Source organism: Lipophrys pholis (genome assembly GCF_963383615.2).
Source record: "Lipophrys pholis genome assembly, chromosome: 8".
NCBI classification, from domain to species: Eukaryota; Metazoa; Chordata; class Actinopteri; order Blenniiformes; family Blenniidae; genus Lipophrys; species Lipophrys pholis.
This window is the reverse complement of record NC_137630.1, coordinates 20542698-20559029: the sequence shown is the minus strand read 5'-3', so window position 1 is coordinate 20559029 and position 16332 is coordinate 20542698. Positions and strand designations below refer to the sequence as shown.

Here is a 16332-nt window from a genome sequence, read left to right as displayed (position 1 = left end):
GTGCATGAGAGGTTAATTGATGACCCTAAATTTTCCCAAAGTGTCAATATGGTCTATATGTCTGTGATGGACTGGCGATCTCTCCAGATGTACCCTTCACCTCATAGTAAGCTGCGATTGGTTCTAGCGCTCTGTAACTCTGCTAAGAAAATGGATGGATGGTATAATGACATGCATTCTTAAATGTAATAAAATTACTCATTGCAACAAATATGCAAAAAAAATATACAACAGCAAGGTTAGAACCTCTTTACAACGACAGGAAAAAAAGAGGGTCATTCGCCATGTTTAAATCTGTAATCTTCATTAGAAATTGATGTATCTAAATGTGATCAATTGCTATTATAGCCACAGATGTCAAGGAAATGCAATACAGTCATATCTATATAGTTTTACTTATTTAGCACCGTTCAGAAAGAAGGCAATTCACAGTTCTTTATTAAGAAATTGTGGAAATACATTCAAACAATGTGATTCAAAAGACATAGTGAATACATACAACTTTATTAAGATAGATGTAATAAAATAAGTAGAATCTGTTGTTTGATAGGAGGCCTGAGCAAATCATATTATTACAAGGGCTGATTAAAAAGAGTGTGCGCCCGAAACATTATTTTTCATGACGTGGCGCCCTCTAATGGTTGTTACAGAAAATAAATATTAGTGTCAACAACTATAATATTGCAAAAAAAATAACTCAAAAAGACTTGTTTTATGAGTAGAATCACACAGGGATAAGAATAAAATGGCCACGTTATGTTTTCATGAAGTTTATTGAACTCAACAGACAGCGTGAGGACAGTGAAGTGACGGTCCTCCTCTCCTGACGGGGGCGCTACTGGACCAGTGAAGACAGGGAGAACGGAAGTGTTTCTGTTTTTTATCCGGCCGCGAGCTCGGTTCAGATCCGTCGTGCGAGCAACGATGGCTTCATCGAAACAGGCGACCAAATCTGCCTCCAAGTTGTCTGGAGGAGGCAGCGGGGCGGCGGGGGCCGGCGGCGGGCCCCCGATAATGCCCCTCGCCTCTCCGCTGATGGGGAAAAAGAAGAAGCCGTTTCTGGGGATGCCCGCGCCGCTCGGTTACGTCCCCGGTCTGGGAAGAGGGTGAGCTAAGTGAAGGCTAACGAGCTAGCCATGCTCAGTTACGTGTGTTATATTTGGAAAGTGTGAGAAAACCTTTCGTCTTTAACTTTGTACAGCTCTGTGCAACTAATAGCTGTATTTTCTGCATGATAGTGGTTAAAATAGTTAAAATATCAAAGATATTAGTATGGTTGTTACTGTCTGCATTGTTTTTGTTCGCGTCCAGTTTAAAGTAAAATGTCCTGAATCGGTTCAATATCTGTTATAATCTATCATTGAACATATTGAGATATCTTTATTTTTTCGCTGTTTTTTCATCTCAATGTAATGCTGGAGGTTATATGTGCTAAAGTCATCTGAAAGCAAAGCAAGGGAAATGTATTTATAGAGCACCATTTAAACACAAGTCAATTCACAGTGCTTTACAAAGAAATAAAAGAGATACATTCAAACTCGAAAAGAAATACAATAAATACATTAAAGCAAGCAATCAAGGTTTATCAGATTAACATACCGCCATTTCTGCACACAGGTTGAACATTATTTGTTCCGTATTTTCTATTAGCTTTGCTTTAGAACAACAAATACATTCTTGTTATTTGAGGACATGGGTTATAACAGCCGGAGTTTGATTTGCAGTTGATTCATCCCATTTGTTTCCTCATCTATAAATGATCTCGTCAATTCAAAATGACAAATCATCTGTGTTATCAATCTGTCATCTTTATCAATATTTATTAAGTGGAGAGACATTCTCAATAGATTTAGTTTACTCTCACCTCTGCACACAGGTGAGGCATTGTCTGCTTAGTGTTTTCAGTCATGTGTTGCCTCCTGCCCTGCATGGGATTTGAACTAACATTTCAGAGATCAATGATAAATAAGTTGATCTCGAACATGTCTTGGTATAATTGATTGTCCAATCTAGATTCACAAGTGATCCATCACAAGGAATTCAAGTGTGCATCTGGTCTGCAGAATGTAACGTTTAAATCACTCTTTTCTTACTAGTGCTACTGGCTTCACCACCCGATCTGATATCGGTCCTGCTCGTGATGCCAACGATCCGGTGGATGATCGACATGCCCCCCCAGGCAAGAGAACAGTGGGCGACCAAATGAAGAAGAACCAGGATGACGACGATGAAGATCTGAATGACACAAACTACGATGAGGTGAAGATGTTTGGATTATCTTTGGCTGCATTAAATGTTTCCTTTCTTGGGGTTTACTTCGGCCGAGTCCCAAATTCAAAGATGATGATGCAATAACTAATTGTACATAGGGGTGGGCGACATGGAAAGAATATCGTATCACGATTTTTTTGTAATAAAATCACAATTTCATCATGATTCTTTTTACGTTGATTTTTGAGAATAATTTGCAAGTTTCCAAACAGTGCAACCAAACTATTTTCCCATGTAAAACATGGGCCCAACAGAAAAAATTAAAGGCAATTTGGGCCAAAAAATAATCATATATGTTAGCACAATTATTTTAAGGCCAATTAACTATTGAAAAAGTACATTGCGTATTTGTAAAATAATATAATTTGGTATCATAAATAATAATATACAATCATGATTATGGAATGATAGTTGAAAAATAACAAATAAAGACATACATATATTCTGTTACAATAGACTAAATACTTCTAGACATGTATATACACATACAGGATCCACATGTAGAAACAGTCACATCTGCTCACACAACTGAACTGCCATTGACTTCTTCATCTTACATTATCTCTTAAAGTGCAGCGATTTAAACAATTAAACTCCAATGTCTAGAGCCTGATTATCAAAAATCCAACAGCTGTAGAACATATTACTGCTCAGACATCTGACAGAGTTTTTCTCTCCTTCTGATAAGGAGGCGCTAGATGTTTAGTCTTTTTAATCATTGTTCTGTCTTGCAGTTTAACGGCTATGCAGGCAGCTTGTTCTCCAGTGGACCCTATGAGAAAGATGATGAAGAAGCTGATGCTATATATGCAGCCCTGGACAAGAGGATGGATGAGAGGCGCAAAGAACGAAGGTTACAAAGAAAATCTGCATACATTTCCAACTTCAGTGAATAACATCTTCCTGCTAGTGCACTGCACAGTTTTTGTTGTCAAACATATATTGCATGTGACCTTTGCTTTGATTGTCATCTTTGTGTTTGCAGAGAGTTGAGAGAAAAAGAAGAAATTGAAAAATATCGTATGGAGAGACCCAAAATCCAGCAGCAGTTTTCTGATCTAAAGGTATTAAGCTGTAAACTATTTGTCAAACATTATTTTCTTCCTTGAATGCATCTCGTATTCTGAACTTCCATCCTCTATTATCGCATAAGGGTTCAGTCTGGGGGGGTGAGGAGGGCATCAATTGTAAAATGTCAATGACTTTCTGTCGTGATTCCTATTAAAAGAAAACAACAAAAGAGAGCATCAGAAAAGACAATAATCTGAATTTGCCGGAAATTGCCTGAATGTTATCCCACTAAACACTTCGTTAAAGAGAAGGAACTGAACCTGAACAGATACTCAGTTACCAAACTGACAGACAGACAGACGAACATGTAGAGTTGGTATGGATTCATCAATTAATGTAAAAGTCTGACCTTTTTGTGTATGCACGGGAAACCTAGTTGCTATGAGGTTACACGGCATCATTGTGCTGCCCTGAAAGCATGTTAACTTTGCATATTTTTCTCTACAGAAGTATAATTCACTTCAATCTTTTTATGGATTACCCCTCTAAAAATAGAAATGACAGCTTCATATGCTAATAGAAAAGTCTATATTATATAGACTAAATGGTTTAACATATGCAAAAACTATAAACATATTTAGTCTAACTTTCACATTCACATCACAATGTTGTTGCAGCACTACTGTGTGTGCGACTGGAGTGTCGCGCAAGCTGTCTCATATTGTGGTGATTGAAGTAAATTGAAAAGATGAAGTGAGAGTGAGGCAGAGAAAACCCTGACAGGGATTCGCGTCGTCGTCACACCTGTAGGCGTTTAGTGGAAAGCGTGTGAGTGATTGTTGTGATATTTCTTTGCGTTTGGTCTGCACATTTACACATAAACGCAGCTAGGACTGTCCTCAAAGGATGATTCTTGAAAACTCCGGCCACAGTGGAGATCTGTCACACTGCCCCCTACAGGTTTGGCATGCTCATAGTAGCTCTGAACCAGGTGTATATGCGGGCTGTGTAAATAAAGATTTATTTTTTTTAAAAGTAGAGAAGGAATTACCAGTTTTTGTAAAAACACAGTTATGTGTCAAGGTGACCTCAGAGAGACTGTCGCAGCCTCGGGCATTCCTCTGTGATCAGTTTCTTCTGTTTTGAAGGAACCTTTTTTAATCTGTCCAGCTCATTACTTATGCCAAACATTAAGACTTGAGACCATAGTATTACATTTTAAACGAAACACTACACTTTTAGTTGTTTGATATTTTATTCTGCTCCATCATGTTTTCAACTTGTTGTAACTTGTTAACATGTTTCATCTAATTGCACCTTTTATTCAGCACCAAGAACCTCATATTGGTCTGTATGTTTTCCATACAATTGAATTTATGTTCAAGCCTCATTTGTCTTCTGCAGTAAAAAAATGGATTCAACACTACAACCATAAGACTACAAATATACTAATCACTTCTCCTGTAAAGACACACGTGATTCAATAGAGGCGCTCATAGGGTCTCCGTCCTTGTTCTGTCGTACTGACAGTGTATTGGGGGGGGGTGTCCTTCACGGTTCTTTGAGCTTGATAGCTCACCTTCTGCTGGTTGCTGTGTGCGAGGTTTGTGAATACTTCCTGAGTAATAGATTTTTTCCTGTTTTTATGACCTGCTATATGATTCATGGTCCATGCAGGAGGTCGTAAGCTGTTGTAAAGCTCCATTATTTGTTATATTTAGTCATCATGAGCTGATTATATTTTGTTATCCGATGACCTGAAAGAACGTTACTGCCACTCCAGCTTGATCGTCGTCTCTTTTTTTGCCCATCTTTACCTTTTTTTCTTGTACACTTTCCTCACAGAGAAAGTTGTCTGAAGTGTCGGAAGAGGAGTGGCTAAGTATTCCTGAAGTGGGAGATGCCAGGAACAAGCGTCAGAGGAATCCCCGCTATGAGAAGCTCACCCCGGTTCCTGACAGCTTCTTCTCCAAGCACCTGCAAACCGGAGAGAATCACACCAGTGTGGACCCTTTGCAGGGGGTCAGTAAAGACGCAAACACACACAGCTTCACTTGCTCATCTTCTATTATCTTTGTACTGCTCTGGAATGCATGGTGCTCGAGCTGACCCCGACTAATTATGAACAGTGTATTCCCTGGATAGGTCGCAATTAGGCTTTCTGAAGCACGTATTGATAATATAATCATTAGATTCAGTTCCGTTGAAGCAGGTAGACACCGTAAGCATGCAGGACACTGGACCTCCAGGACCTGAGTTGGAGGCCGCTGTGCTTGCGGCTTATTATGGTGTAGTAACAGGTTGACCCAGCAGGAGTCACAGTATCTCAGTAGAAAGAAGCGAGTCACTCAATCTGTACACTTTAAGCTATTTGCAAATGATCCAGCTTTTTATGCATTAATGTTATCTAAGTATAACTGGTAACAGACGCATTTTGGTTCACACTCTAATCCCATGAGCCCTTGTCGCTTTTAAAATACATGTTCAAATGTCATGTAATCAACAAGTCAGATGAAAACAAGCAGCATGCATCACCACACACATTGATTGAAAGAAAACAAAATAATTTTTGCAATTATTGTATATTATAAACTATGATTTTGGTGTGTTTGTCTGTATAGTTGTAAATGCATTAATGCCATTTAATGTCCATCCGTCACAATTTTGAGGATGTTCTTATGTGATTTTATCCTATTTTTTAATAGGTGCTTAAACACTTTGTCAACACAAAGTTGTTATCCACTGTGATGCTTTCCCCTGTATTCATTGTATTCATTCCTGCTTCCAGCTGGGAGGCCTCAACACACCCTACCCCGGAAGCATGACCCCTGGTTTGATGACGCCTGGGACAGGAGAGCTGGACATGAGGAAAATCGGTCAAGCCAGAAACACACTCATGGATATGCGTCTCAGTCAGGTAACTGATTTGTCATTCACACTGTGCTGGCTTTATCGTAGGATGGAGACTTTCATTAATGTCTCTCCTTTGACTGCTTCATGTTCAGGTGTCTGATTCAGTGAGCGGACAGACCGTAGTGGATCCCAAGGGTTACTTGACAGATCTGAATTCCATGATCCCTACCCATGGGGGAGACATCAGGTAGACACCGGCAGCACAAGATGTTACTGCATATCTTCTTATGGTACATTTTGTGTTGTTTTTTTTTTTAAACGTCTATGCGCTTGTGTGCATTTAGTGACATTAAAAAGGCTCGTCTGCTGCTGAAATCAGTGCGGGAAACCAACCCCCATCACCCACCTGCTTGGATTGCCTCTGCTAGGCTGGAGGAGGTGACGGGAAAACTGCAGGTGGCCAGAAACCTCATCATGAAAGGCACAGAAATGTGTCCGAAGGTAAAGTGGGATCGTGTGCTTGTATGATTTTGTACCTTTGTTGATAATATAACTTCTCTTTGGTGGGTATAGGGGGAGTGTGAACCTGTTGAGTCAGTTTGGAGAGCAGAGTCAGACTGTGTACCTTCCAGGGTTGGTATTAATGTGAATTCTGATCAGAAGCTATAGACACAACAGACCCGGTAAATGCTGACCAGGCTCAATCACGCGATCAATGCTTTATTATAATGCATCTGCAACTGTGAATAGAAACAGCCACTTCAAAGAGTGAGTAGTGTTGAAAATTCTGTACAAATGAAGCTGATCTATAAGATGCCGATATCAGGAAGCTTTTGTTGGCTTGTGGGCTGGAAGAGTTTTGCTGGCAAATTATAGGCGCCAGGGATTGAACCCTGACTTTTATGTTTTGAACCCAGATCGGTTGTTAATGTGAAAATATTCAAAAGCTGCAGCATTACAGACTAATGTGCCAGTTTCTGTGTGAAAATGATAATCACGGCATCATGTTAAGCAGAACGACTTTTCACACAATTGATGAAAATACAGATGAAATCAAACATTTGGAAATGACATCATTGCGTCTGGTCTGTGCTGCAGTTCTGATTAGAGCAGCAGCAAAGACTCAGAGGGCTTGACATACCTATTTATCTCCCAATTCATAACCTTTTCATACAACATGCACACATACCAAACAGTCAACCCTTATCTTTTTATTCACTGTAATAAAAAGAACGATGAAGAGAATTAAGTGAAACTAAAAGCACAGAGAAGAAACACCATCACATTTATGATCCTAAGCCCCCCCCCCCCAAAAAATACATGTGTTTGCACTGAAAGATATGACATTAACATAATATTAAAAGAAACAGCATTCCTGATTATTTAGCTTCTAATTAAACCTTGGATTTTAATCAGCCTGCTTCACTTTGGTGTCTGGTGCTTACCTCAAGGTAGCATACAACAAAACACAATAAGTGGAAATAAATCACTTTAACAGGGCTGTTTTTTATCCATATCAAGAACATAGTAGAAATATCTTTAAAGATTGAACATTTCAGTAATATTGCCAACTCTATAAATGTCTGATAAGTTGAGGTATCATCAATCTGATTTGAACCGGAGCGCAGATGTCACTGGCTTGCTTACATCAGACCCAGTGCTGTGTTATAAAACAGTCAGTACATAATAAATAATCCAATAAATCTTGACTTAATCAGTGTGTATGATTACTAGATGAGAAAACGTTCTCTTTTGTTTTTTCTGGTAGAGTGAGGATGTTTGGTTGGAGGCAGCCAGGCTTCAACCTGGTGACACAGCGAAAGCCGTGGTCGCTCAGGCTGTCCGTCACCTGCCGCAGTCGGTCCGCATCTACATTCGAGCTGCAGAGCTGGAGACGGATGTCAGAGCCAAGAAGCGAGTCCTCAGGAAAGGTACGGCAGTTTTTCCTTTCCTTCTTTAAATCACCTGTCTCAACACATGTCTAATGGCTGAAGTCCATCCTTTTGCAGTTTTGTCTTTAATGTCAGAGGGGGAAAATTTTTATGTTTTGAGGTCTGATGTTGCTGTTTTGTATCTAGGAACAGAGGTTCATGCACTTTCCCCCTGCAGTGCATATGTGAAAGAGTACACAACAAACATTTCTGCCAAAAGGAAGACACTGATTTCTGCCGGGCCAAATGCCTGGACGAGTCTCAATCTAACTATTGTTTTCTGTCTGTGCACATAAAAGGCAGCGAAAGGATTTCATAAGGGCTACACTTGGCAGATGTGTTTCTGGCTTCTCATCAAGGCTGAGCACCCCGTTTAACCACGGTGTCAGTGCTCTAACACACATACACACACAAACCAATATTTCCCAGCAGCATACCCCACTGACAGAGATGGATACAGAGCTTCCTCAGAGGAAGAGCTCTCTCCGCCTGTACTCGTTCTCTTGCCTCTGCCCCTCATTTCCCTGTAACTCTGCCCTCCAGCTCCACACCGTTTACTTCTAATGACATGCGGATATGCTGCAGTTAGTTCATTTAAAGTCACAGATTAATTTCTGTTTTTGTACACGAGCTGTTGCTGGAGTCAAAATAGCTCATTCTGTGTTTTGCACAGTTATTATGGCCGTGTTTTATAGTAGTCAGGTTCAGGTGAAGCATTCTAAAAGCAAATGCCAGAAATTCACTGACTTGGATGTTTTCAAAATGACTTAACAGCCCTGGAAAACGTCTCCAAGTCCGTTCGATTATGGAAGACAGCTGTTGAGCTGGAGGAGCCAGAGGATGCCAGGATCATGCTGAGCAGAGCTGTGGAGTGTTGTCCCACAAGTGTGGAGGTACGTCTTCGATGTGCTCCAGCTTCTAATTATCTGATGTCAAACATTATCAAAAGGACCCTAGATGCCACCCAGTTTGCATTTTTCACCGGTCTTTATATGACTTCTTTCTTCCTTAGCTGTGGTTGGCGCTGGCCAGGTTGGAGACGTACGAGAACGCCCGTCGCGTCCTGAACAAAGCTCGAGAGAATATTCCCACCGACCGCCACATCTGGATCACCGCTGCTAAGTTGGAGGAGGCCAATGGCAACACCCAGATGGTGGACAAGATCATAGACAGAGCAATCACTTCCCTACGAGCCAACGGTGTGGAGATCAACAGAGAGCAGTGGATACAGGTATGCTCCTATAGCCCTGGCTCCAAAAGGGGGAGGTGCAGGATTTAGTGCAGCGGTTTATTACAGAGGGAGGCTTCCCTCACTAAATAATTAACAGCATCCTTCAGATCATAAAAAATTAATTCACTCATAATAAAGAAACCTGTTACTGGTGAAACATGGGAGTAAAACAAGCCTGCAGTTTTAAACAGGACCTGCTGATAAACATGAAATGCTGAAGTATTTTATCCAGAATTCACTCTCTTAACCTCATTTGATCTGCAATTACAGGGTTAAAAAAAAAACTGAGTCACTGTATCTATAAACTTTTTTTAAAGTTCAACGAGAACAGACTGCGTCATGTGTCTGTCAGCCTGCCAGCATACTTTGGCAAAAGAGCTCATTGCTTTTCCAGCCAGCCAGCTCTCTTGACATTTTGTTTAGTGGAGTTCTTGGTTGTTTTGCAATCTTTATAATCAAACACGGACACACTTTTTTGTCTGCATAGTTTCTTTTTGGTCACCTTGACTACCTGGCTTTTTCCACCTCCGGTAATGAACATGATTGATGTTACGAAGGGCTTATCAAGATCAGTGATACTAATGGTGCAGATGATGCAATTTTAAAAAAGATTTTTCTTTTGGTTTCCCACAACGTTAATCTGTATCAGTATTGTTATAAAAGTATAACTATCTGTTGAACTGTGTGATATTTACATTAATCAGTAACTCGGATGTATTGAGGAGTTTCTACGCTTTATCATCAATGTGTCCTCATGTTATGTTTCTGACTACTCCTCTCATAGCGTGTCCTTTTGAGATGCTGGATTTCAAACATTATCAAGCTCTTGAACTGCTGTTGAGCAACATCCAGCATCTTTAGCCGGCTCCTCTTTCTTAAATCACCAATCATTGCGATGCACTTCACGTTTGACTGACTCAGTCAGGTGTCCAGCATGGTGGAAGGTTGTTAGACCCCCAATATGAAACAATTCCAATTTGTCATTTTTATTCCCAGAAAGAAAAACAAGTCAAAAGTGTTATATTTAAGACCGTTTTTTTCATCATAATTGTACTTGTGCAACTCTTTTGCTTCTTGTTGTGCAGGATGCAGAGGAGTGTGACAAAGCCGGCAGTGTGGCGACCTGCCAAGCCGTCATCAGAGCTGTCATCGGTATTGGTATTGAGGAGGAGGACCGTAAACACACCTGGATGGAGGATTCCGACAGTGTAAGAATGGAGGGAACATTTACACCACAGTGGGATCTTTTCCACATTTATATTCATGCTGTAGGATTTACGGTGATGGTTGCTGTCTTTCAGTGTGTGGCCCACGGAGCGTTGGAGTGTGCCAGGGCCATCTACGCTCATGCGCTGCAGGTATTCCCAAGCAAGAAGAGCGTCTGGCTTAGAGCAGCGTACTTTGAGAAGAACCACGGCACCAGGTGACCAGCTTCAGTTTCAAACGGGATCTATCAAAGACTGATGATGGATTTTTATTTAAGATGTGCTCGTTTTGTGATTCCTGCCTGTCATGTGCGTCGTTACTCTAAACGTGGCTCATTGCTTCTCTTAGAGAGTCTTTGGAGGCCCTGCTTCAGAGGGCCGTGGCTCACTGTCCCAAAGCTGAGGTCCTCTGGCTGATGGGAGCCAAGTCCAAGTGGCTCGCTGAGGATGTGCCAGCTGCTCGAAGTATCCTCGCACTGGCCTTCCAGGTCAGAACCCAAACTGTGACTGGTGCTTTGTCAGATGCCATGGTGGTCTGTGTCCAACTTTGTTCTTCCTCTGTTTCTTCACTCAGGCTAACCCTAACAGTGAAGAGATCTGGCTCGCTGCTGTCAAACTGGAGTCTGAAAACAACGAGTATGAGAGAGCCCGTCGACTGCTGGCCAAAGCCCGCAGCAGTGCGCCGACAGCCCGGGTGAGTGTGCGGCGGGATCCGCCCTGTCCAACTCTCAGGAGGGCTGCATCACCAGAAGCAGTTATCCTAATAAATTAGGAATGCAAGTCCAACAATAATGTGTCAGACTAGATTCATAGCATAGTAAATCAGGCCTTTTTAAAGCATTAGACAAACATTTTATTCCCCCCCCCCCCCCCCCAGTTATGTATTGTAACATTTGTGTATTCTCACTGTTAAGCTGTCCTCCTCTGACCTATTGTACCAAAACAGAGTTTTTCATGAACTAATGTTGGTACACTGAAGCTCTGACCCATGTCTCAAGGGTGATTTGACTATTAGGATATGCTATCTGCTCTTTGTGGCTCCTTACAAGTTTATATCGCATGCATCATCATGTGGTTTTTACAAACTCTTTACCGGTCAGGTTTAGGCTTGCAGTGTTTCTACATCGTGAAACGGAATCACTCGAGCTGACAGATCCTATCAACCATGCTCTTAAATTATCTCCGCGTCTACCAGGCGATAATGCTGCTCACCCTCTGTTATCGGCGTGTATGCTGACATGTGTGATTCTATTCGCACTGATTTGACAGGCTGATAAGTACATTTTGTGGTGCAACTGAAATATTTGGAAGTTTTTATTTGAAAAGATTCGTGTTCCCTCTTGCTGACAGGTTTTGATTAGGTTGTGATAAAATAGGCTGCTCTTTGCCCAGATTCACATGTTTGTGTCGGCTAATGCTAAATCCTAAACATCCGTGGTTTGTAGCAGTTTATCGCAGCAGACTATAGGCGAAGGCAGGGCACACTGAGCGGTCATTTTAGAATGACCACGGTTCCAAGAACCATTCCATTGTTGCTTTCATTGATGAGTAATTTAAACCTCATTTGAATTGTAAATACTGTGTAATTACAGTAACAAATGAAAAAAATCCCTCACAGTGATAAATATCATCCGTCCCTGATACAGAGCAGTGGGGGACTCAGGACCGTGACATTAGAGCAAAATTTATAGACTTATTTGTGGAAATCAAGTGAAATATAGACACTTTTTAAGGTTATAATGAAATTAACATCATGCATTAGAATAATGAAAAGGTTTCACAGTATCTAACACATCTGACAGCCATGGAGATATTTACGCTGCATATACTGATCTACATTATGAGGACATTATGTGTTAAAGCTGTATTATTCTACATTGTTTACATCACAGTCAGGCGAGTGTAAGAAGAGCTTCCTGTTAATGAGCGTCTCCGGTTTAAAAGCGTGTGTGTTTGTAAAATCTGTGCAGGTGTTTATGAAGTCGGTGAAGTTGGAGTGGGTGTTGGGAAACATCGAAGCTGCACAAGACCTGTGCACCGAAGCCCTGAAGCACTACGAGGACTTCCCCAAGCTGTGGATGATGCGGGGCCAGATTGAGGAGCAGTGTGAAAACATGGATAAGGCCAGAGAGGCGTATAACCAAGGGGTGAGGCCAGGAGAGATGTTGGTTTTTCTTTTCTTGAGCAGTTCAATAAGCCACAAGACCAGTGTGTGTTTGAATCGAAGCTTCTAAATAATGATTGTGGATTTGTTTTGTTGCAGCTGAAAAAGTGCCCCCACTCGTCGGCTCTGTGGCTGCTGCTGTCTCGTCTTGAAGAGAGAGTGGGACAGCTGACCAGAGCCAGAGCGATCCTGGAGAAGGCTCGACTCAAAAACCCCCAGAGTCCCGAGCTGTGGTGAGAAAACAATTGTCCTTTTCTGTTTGATGTTCTGTGGAGTTGCTGCCTGAAAGGGTGACTGCACAACTATACATGAACTTTTGAAAATGAATTTTCTTTAAATGTCCCTCAAAATTCCATCATTCTAAAAAGCTGTCCTCCATGTGACTCTGTGCCTCTTGTATAATGTGTGTGTGTCCGAATTAACCAGGTTGGAGTCGGTCAGACTGGAGTTTCGGGCCGGACTGAAGAACATTTCCAACACACTGATGGCCAAAGCTCTGCAGGAGTGTTCAAATTCAGGTCGGTCTGTTTGACAGCAGGTTGTTTTTAGTCTCATCGGTCTTTAAAATCAGCGTCCTTTAATTATTCTAGTCTTTTGGTTAATTCAGTTTTTCTCTGAAGTTGTAAGTATCCTCACTTGTGATTAATCTACTTTGAAGTCATAACAGATCTCACTTTCACGTCTATAAATATAGCTGACATTACTGTGTCTGTTAGAAAAACATTAGTGTTTATCAACATTAATAGATCATGATTGGCAATGACGGAAACTGTCTCATGATGTTAGAGTTATCATTCAGGCGTCGACGTACAAATCTTTAGATCCATATAATTCAAACGGTCTGTATGACCGACTGTCCAAACACCTAGTGAAGCACCCGAGGTGCTGCTCAGAAGACAACAAATATCCTCTCAGTTGAAGTTTGTACGTGTAAATGAAATCATTTCATTTTGAAGTGAGTCTTGTCTAGAAATGTTCAACGTTACCTGGTGTGTCTCCCCCCCCCCCCCCTGTGAAGGCATCCTGTGGGCAGAGGCCGTGTTTTTAGAGGCCAGGCCTCAGAGGAAAACCAAAAGTGTGGACGCTCTGAAGAAGTGCGAACACGACCCACACGTGTTGCTCGCTGTAGCCAAGTAAGATAACGTCCTCCCACAGTTCTATACTAACTCCACACGAAAAGTTGTTCAGTCGCTCAGACGAAAGTCTGCGGTGGTTCGTTATCTTGATCTCGTGCACACGTCAGGTTGTTCTGGAGCGAGCGGAAGATCACCAAAGCCAGGGAGTGGTTCCTCAGGACGGTGAAGATCGAACCGGACCTGGGAGATGCTTGGGCTCTCTTTTATAAGTTTGAGCTGCAGCACGGCACAGAGGTAAATATATAAAATCACATGAGTGATTGCTCGTGCTTTCACTCTGTAGTCTACCATTAAAAACTTTATTTATTTATTTATTTATTTTAATCTCTTGTAACCTTTGTGTTTGTTAGTGTTGCTTTATTGATATATTTGATATTTACACTTAAAGGTCTGTCTGATTTTCGTTCCCTAATGTACTTTTTTTGTAACGTGTAACAAACTCTGAAAGCTTATTTCAGTTTCTTGTCTTCCAGCCAGTCGACTGTTTAAAACGCTGCTTCATTTCGTAATTGGTTGGTTTCAAAGTTTATCTGTGGATGTGAAAGCAGCTTGAATATCCTCAAGGACGAACAAAGTAGTTCTCTATTTTCAATCAGTAAGAGCCGCTGTGGACATCCTTGAAATGTTCTCCCTAAAGCCTGTCCAGCCGTATTTCATTGTGGATGTTTTTCTGTTGCCCTACGTCCATTTGTAATGGCTGGCCCCGTGCAGCAGTGTCTTATATCAACGTGCGTCTGAGCGGTTTCCTCTGCGTCCTGCAGGAGCAGCAGGAAGAGGTGAGAAAGCGCTGTGAGAACGCGGAGCCCCGTCATGGAGAGCTGTGGTGCGCCGAGTCCAAACACGTCCTGAACTGGCAGAAGAAGACGGGAGAGATCTTAATGCAGGTAGCCAGCAAGATCAAAAACACTTTCTAAGGCTGGAGTTTTGGGCCTGAATTCACCCGGAGGAGCCACCGATCCAGCGGAGAGCAGCTGAGGACACGCTCATTAAACCAGGCCGTCTGCGTCTTCACACCTTCCCGAAGTGGGAGAATTTCAACAAATAAATGACTTCATGTCAAAGTGAAAGTGGATCCCAGCTCGTATGATAGAATGAAAACCTGCTGTCAGAGACTTTTGTTCTCCGTCAGCTGCAGTCTGACTTCATCCACTTCAACTCGTAACTCTTACCTATTCCCATTACTTTCTACCGGGTCGTCCGAGATTGTTTTTGTCTGCAAACATTTAGAGAACTGCTTAGATTTGACTCACAGAGCGTCCTGAGTCTGTCTGCTTCCAAGCAGTTAAGTTTAATTAAATGACCCCACATGTTGTTTCTGCCTCCCACAGTTTTGTTTTAAGTCTGCAAGTCATCTGGACGGCGTGATCATTAAATGTAAAAACAAGACAACTAGTTGATAATTGAGTTTCAGACTTTTCGTTTAGGCCATTTCCAAATTCTTCAAAGAAATATTCAAAAGGGAACCAGACCAAATAACCTGCAGTAATTAATCAGGCTCCTTCTTGAAAAGGAAGTTAAAACTTCAGATCATTTTCAGGTGACTTATCTGATTTACTTTGAAAGTTTAATTTCACGGTCTGACTGTTTTCTACAGCTGGTTACAAGTTGTCAGTTTGTTTAAACAGATCACCTCAGGCAATGGTCGGTTAGTTGGTTTCATCCAGAAACCAAATATTGAAAGATTCATTTTCCCCTTTTATACCCTGTATGTGGACATGTCATCGCTCCAGATTTGGCTTTATTCAGTGTGACCGTGTAAATAAAGTCTTCATCTTGTGTTCTTACATGACTTCTCATGTTGTAGTGATGCTTTAACTGTTTTTACATGTCTGCTGTAGCCAAAATAAACAGACGTTTAATTTTTCCCATTTTTCTTTTGTGATTTGAACGTTAAATGTTGGCGTTATCGTAAACCTTTGGCTGTACAGCTTCAATATGTACTAGTCCTCCTATGCACATCAGAACAGATCACAGAACATCATGAGATTGTTCCTGTATAAGAGTTTTAAGAAGCCATCTTCAGGACGGAACTGAACAGGAGGCAGAAGTCACCGTTTTCATTGCCTCACTGATGAAAACACTTCAGCTCTCCAACAAAGCAACTCAACGGAACTGAAAGGATGAAGGGAGGTGATTGATTACAGAAAAATTTCCCAGACTTGATGGGACTGGAGTTTGGTGAAATCCTAAACTCGGCCTCAGCAGTCCATGACGGTGGAGGAAATGTGAGCAGCGGACCGCCTGGCGATGTTGGAAACCACAGAGCGCCACATCAGACGTCTTTCAAGAAAGAAACAACACGGTTTGCAGAATCACACTTTCTGGGTCCAAAACCGCTGGACGGCGGTACGTCAGATCGACGATAGTGATTTTCAGTCCGAGTTGTTTGAAAACACCAAACCGCAAGTTCACAACACAAGCCCAACTAAGGCAGGACTTCTGTACTCTGTCGAAGTTGGACTGGTGCAGGTTTCCTCTAGTTTTTTTATTAATGGCCGCTTCCATCTCGAGCAAGTTCTTGGTGAAGCTT

General features: G+C 41.6%; 1 protein-coding gene across 1 annotated transcript; it reads left to right on the top strand.

Annotated features, from left to right (window-relative positions):
* The first annotated feature begins 890 nt into the window (after positions 1-890).
* On the top strand, positions 891-15666 carry prpf6 (PRP6 pre-mRNA processing factor 6 homolog). Its single transcript, XM_080468863.1, has 21 exons — positions 891-1106; positions 2097-2259; positions 3006-3124; positions 3257-3335; positions 5128-5304; positions 6071-6199; positions 6288-6382; positions 6480-6636; positions 7904-8066; positions 8841-8959; positions 9079-9297; positions 10383-10505; positions 10599-10720; positions 10852-10990; positions 11077-11196; positions 12473-12649; positions 12766-12899; positions 13093-13184; positions 13685-13799; positions 13910-14036; positions 14564-15666. Exons 1-21 carry the CDS (start codon positions 925-927, stop codon positions 14714-14716), a joined length of 2904 nt encoding a protein of 967 aa, XP_080324989.1. The 5' UTR covers positions 891-924; the 3' UTR covers positions 14717-15666.
* The last annotated feature ends 666 nt before the right edge of the window (positions 15667-16332 follow it).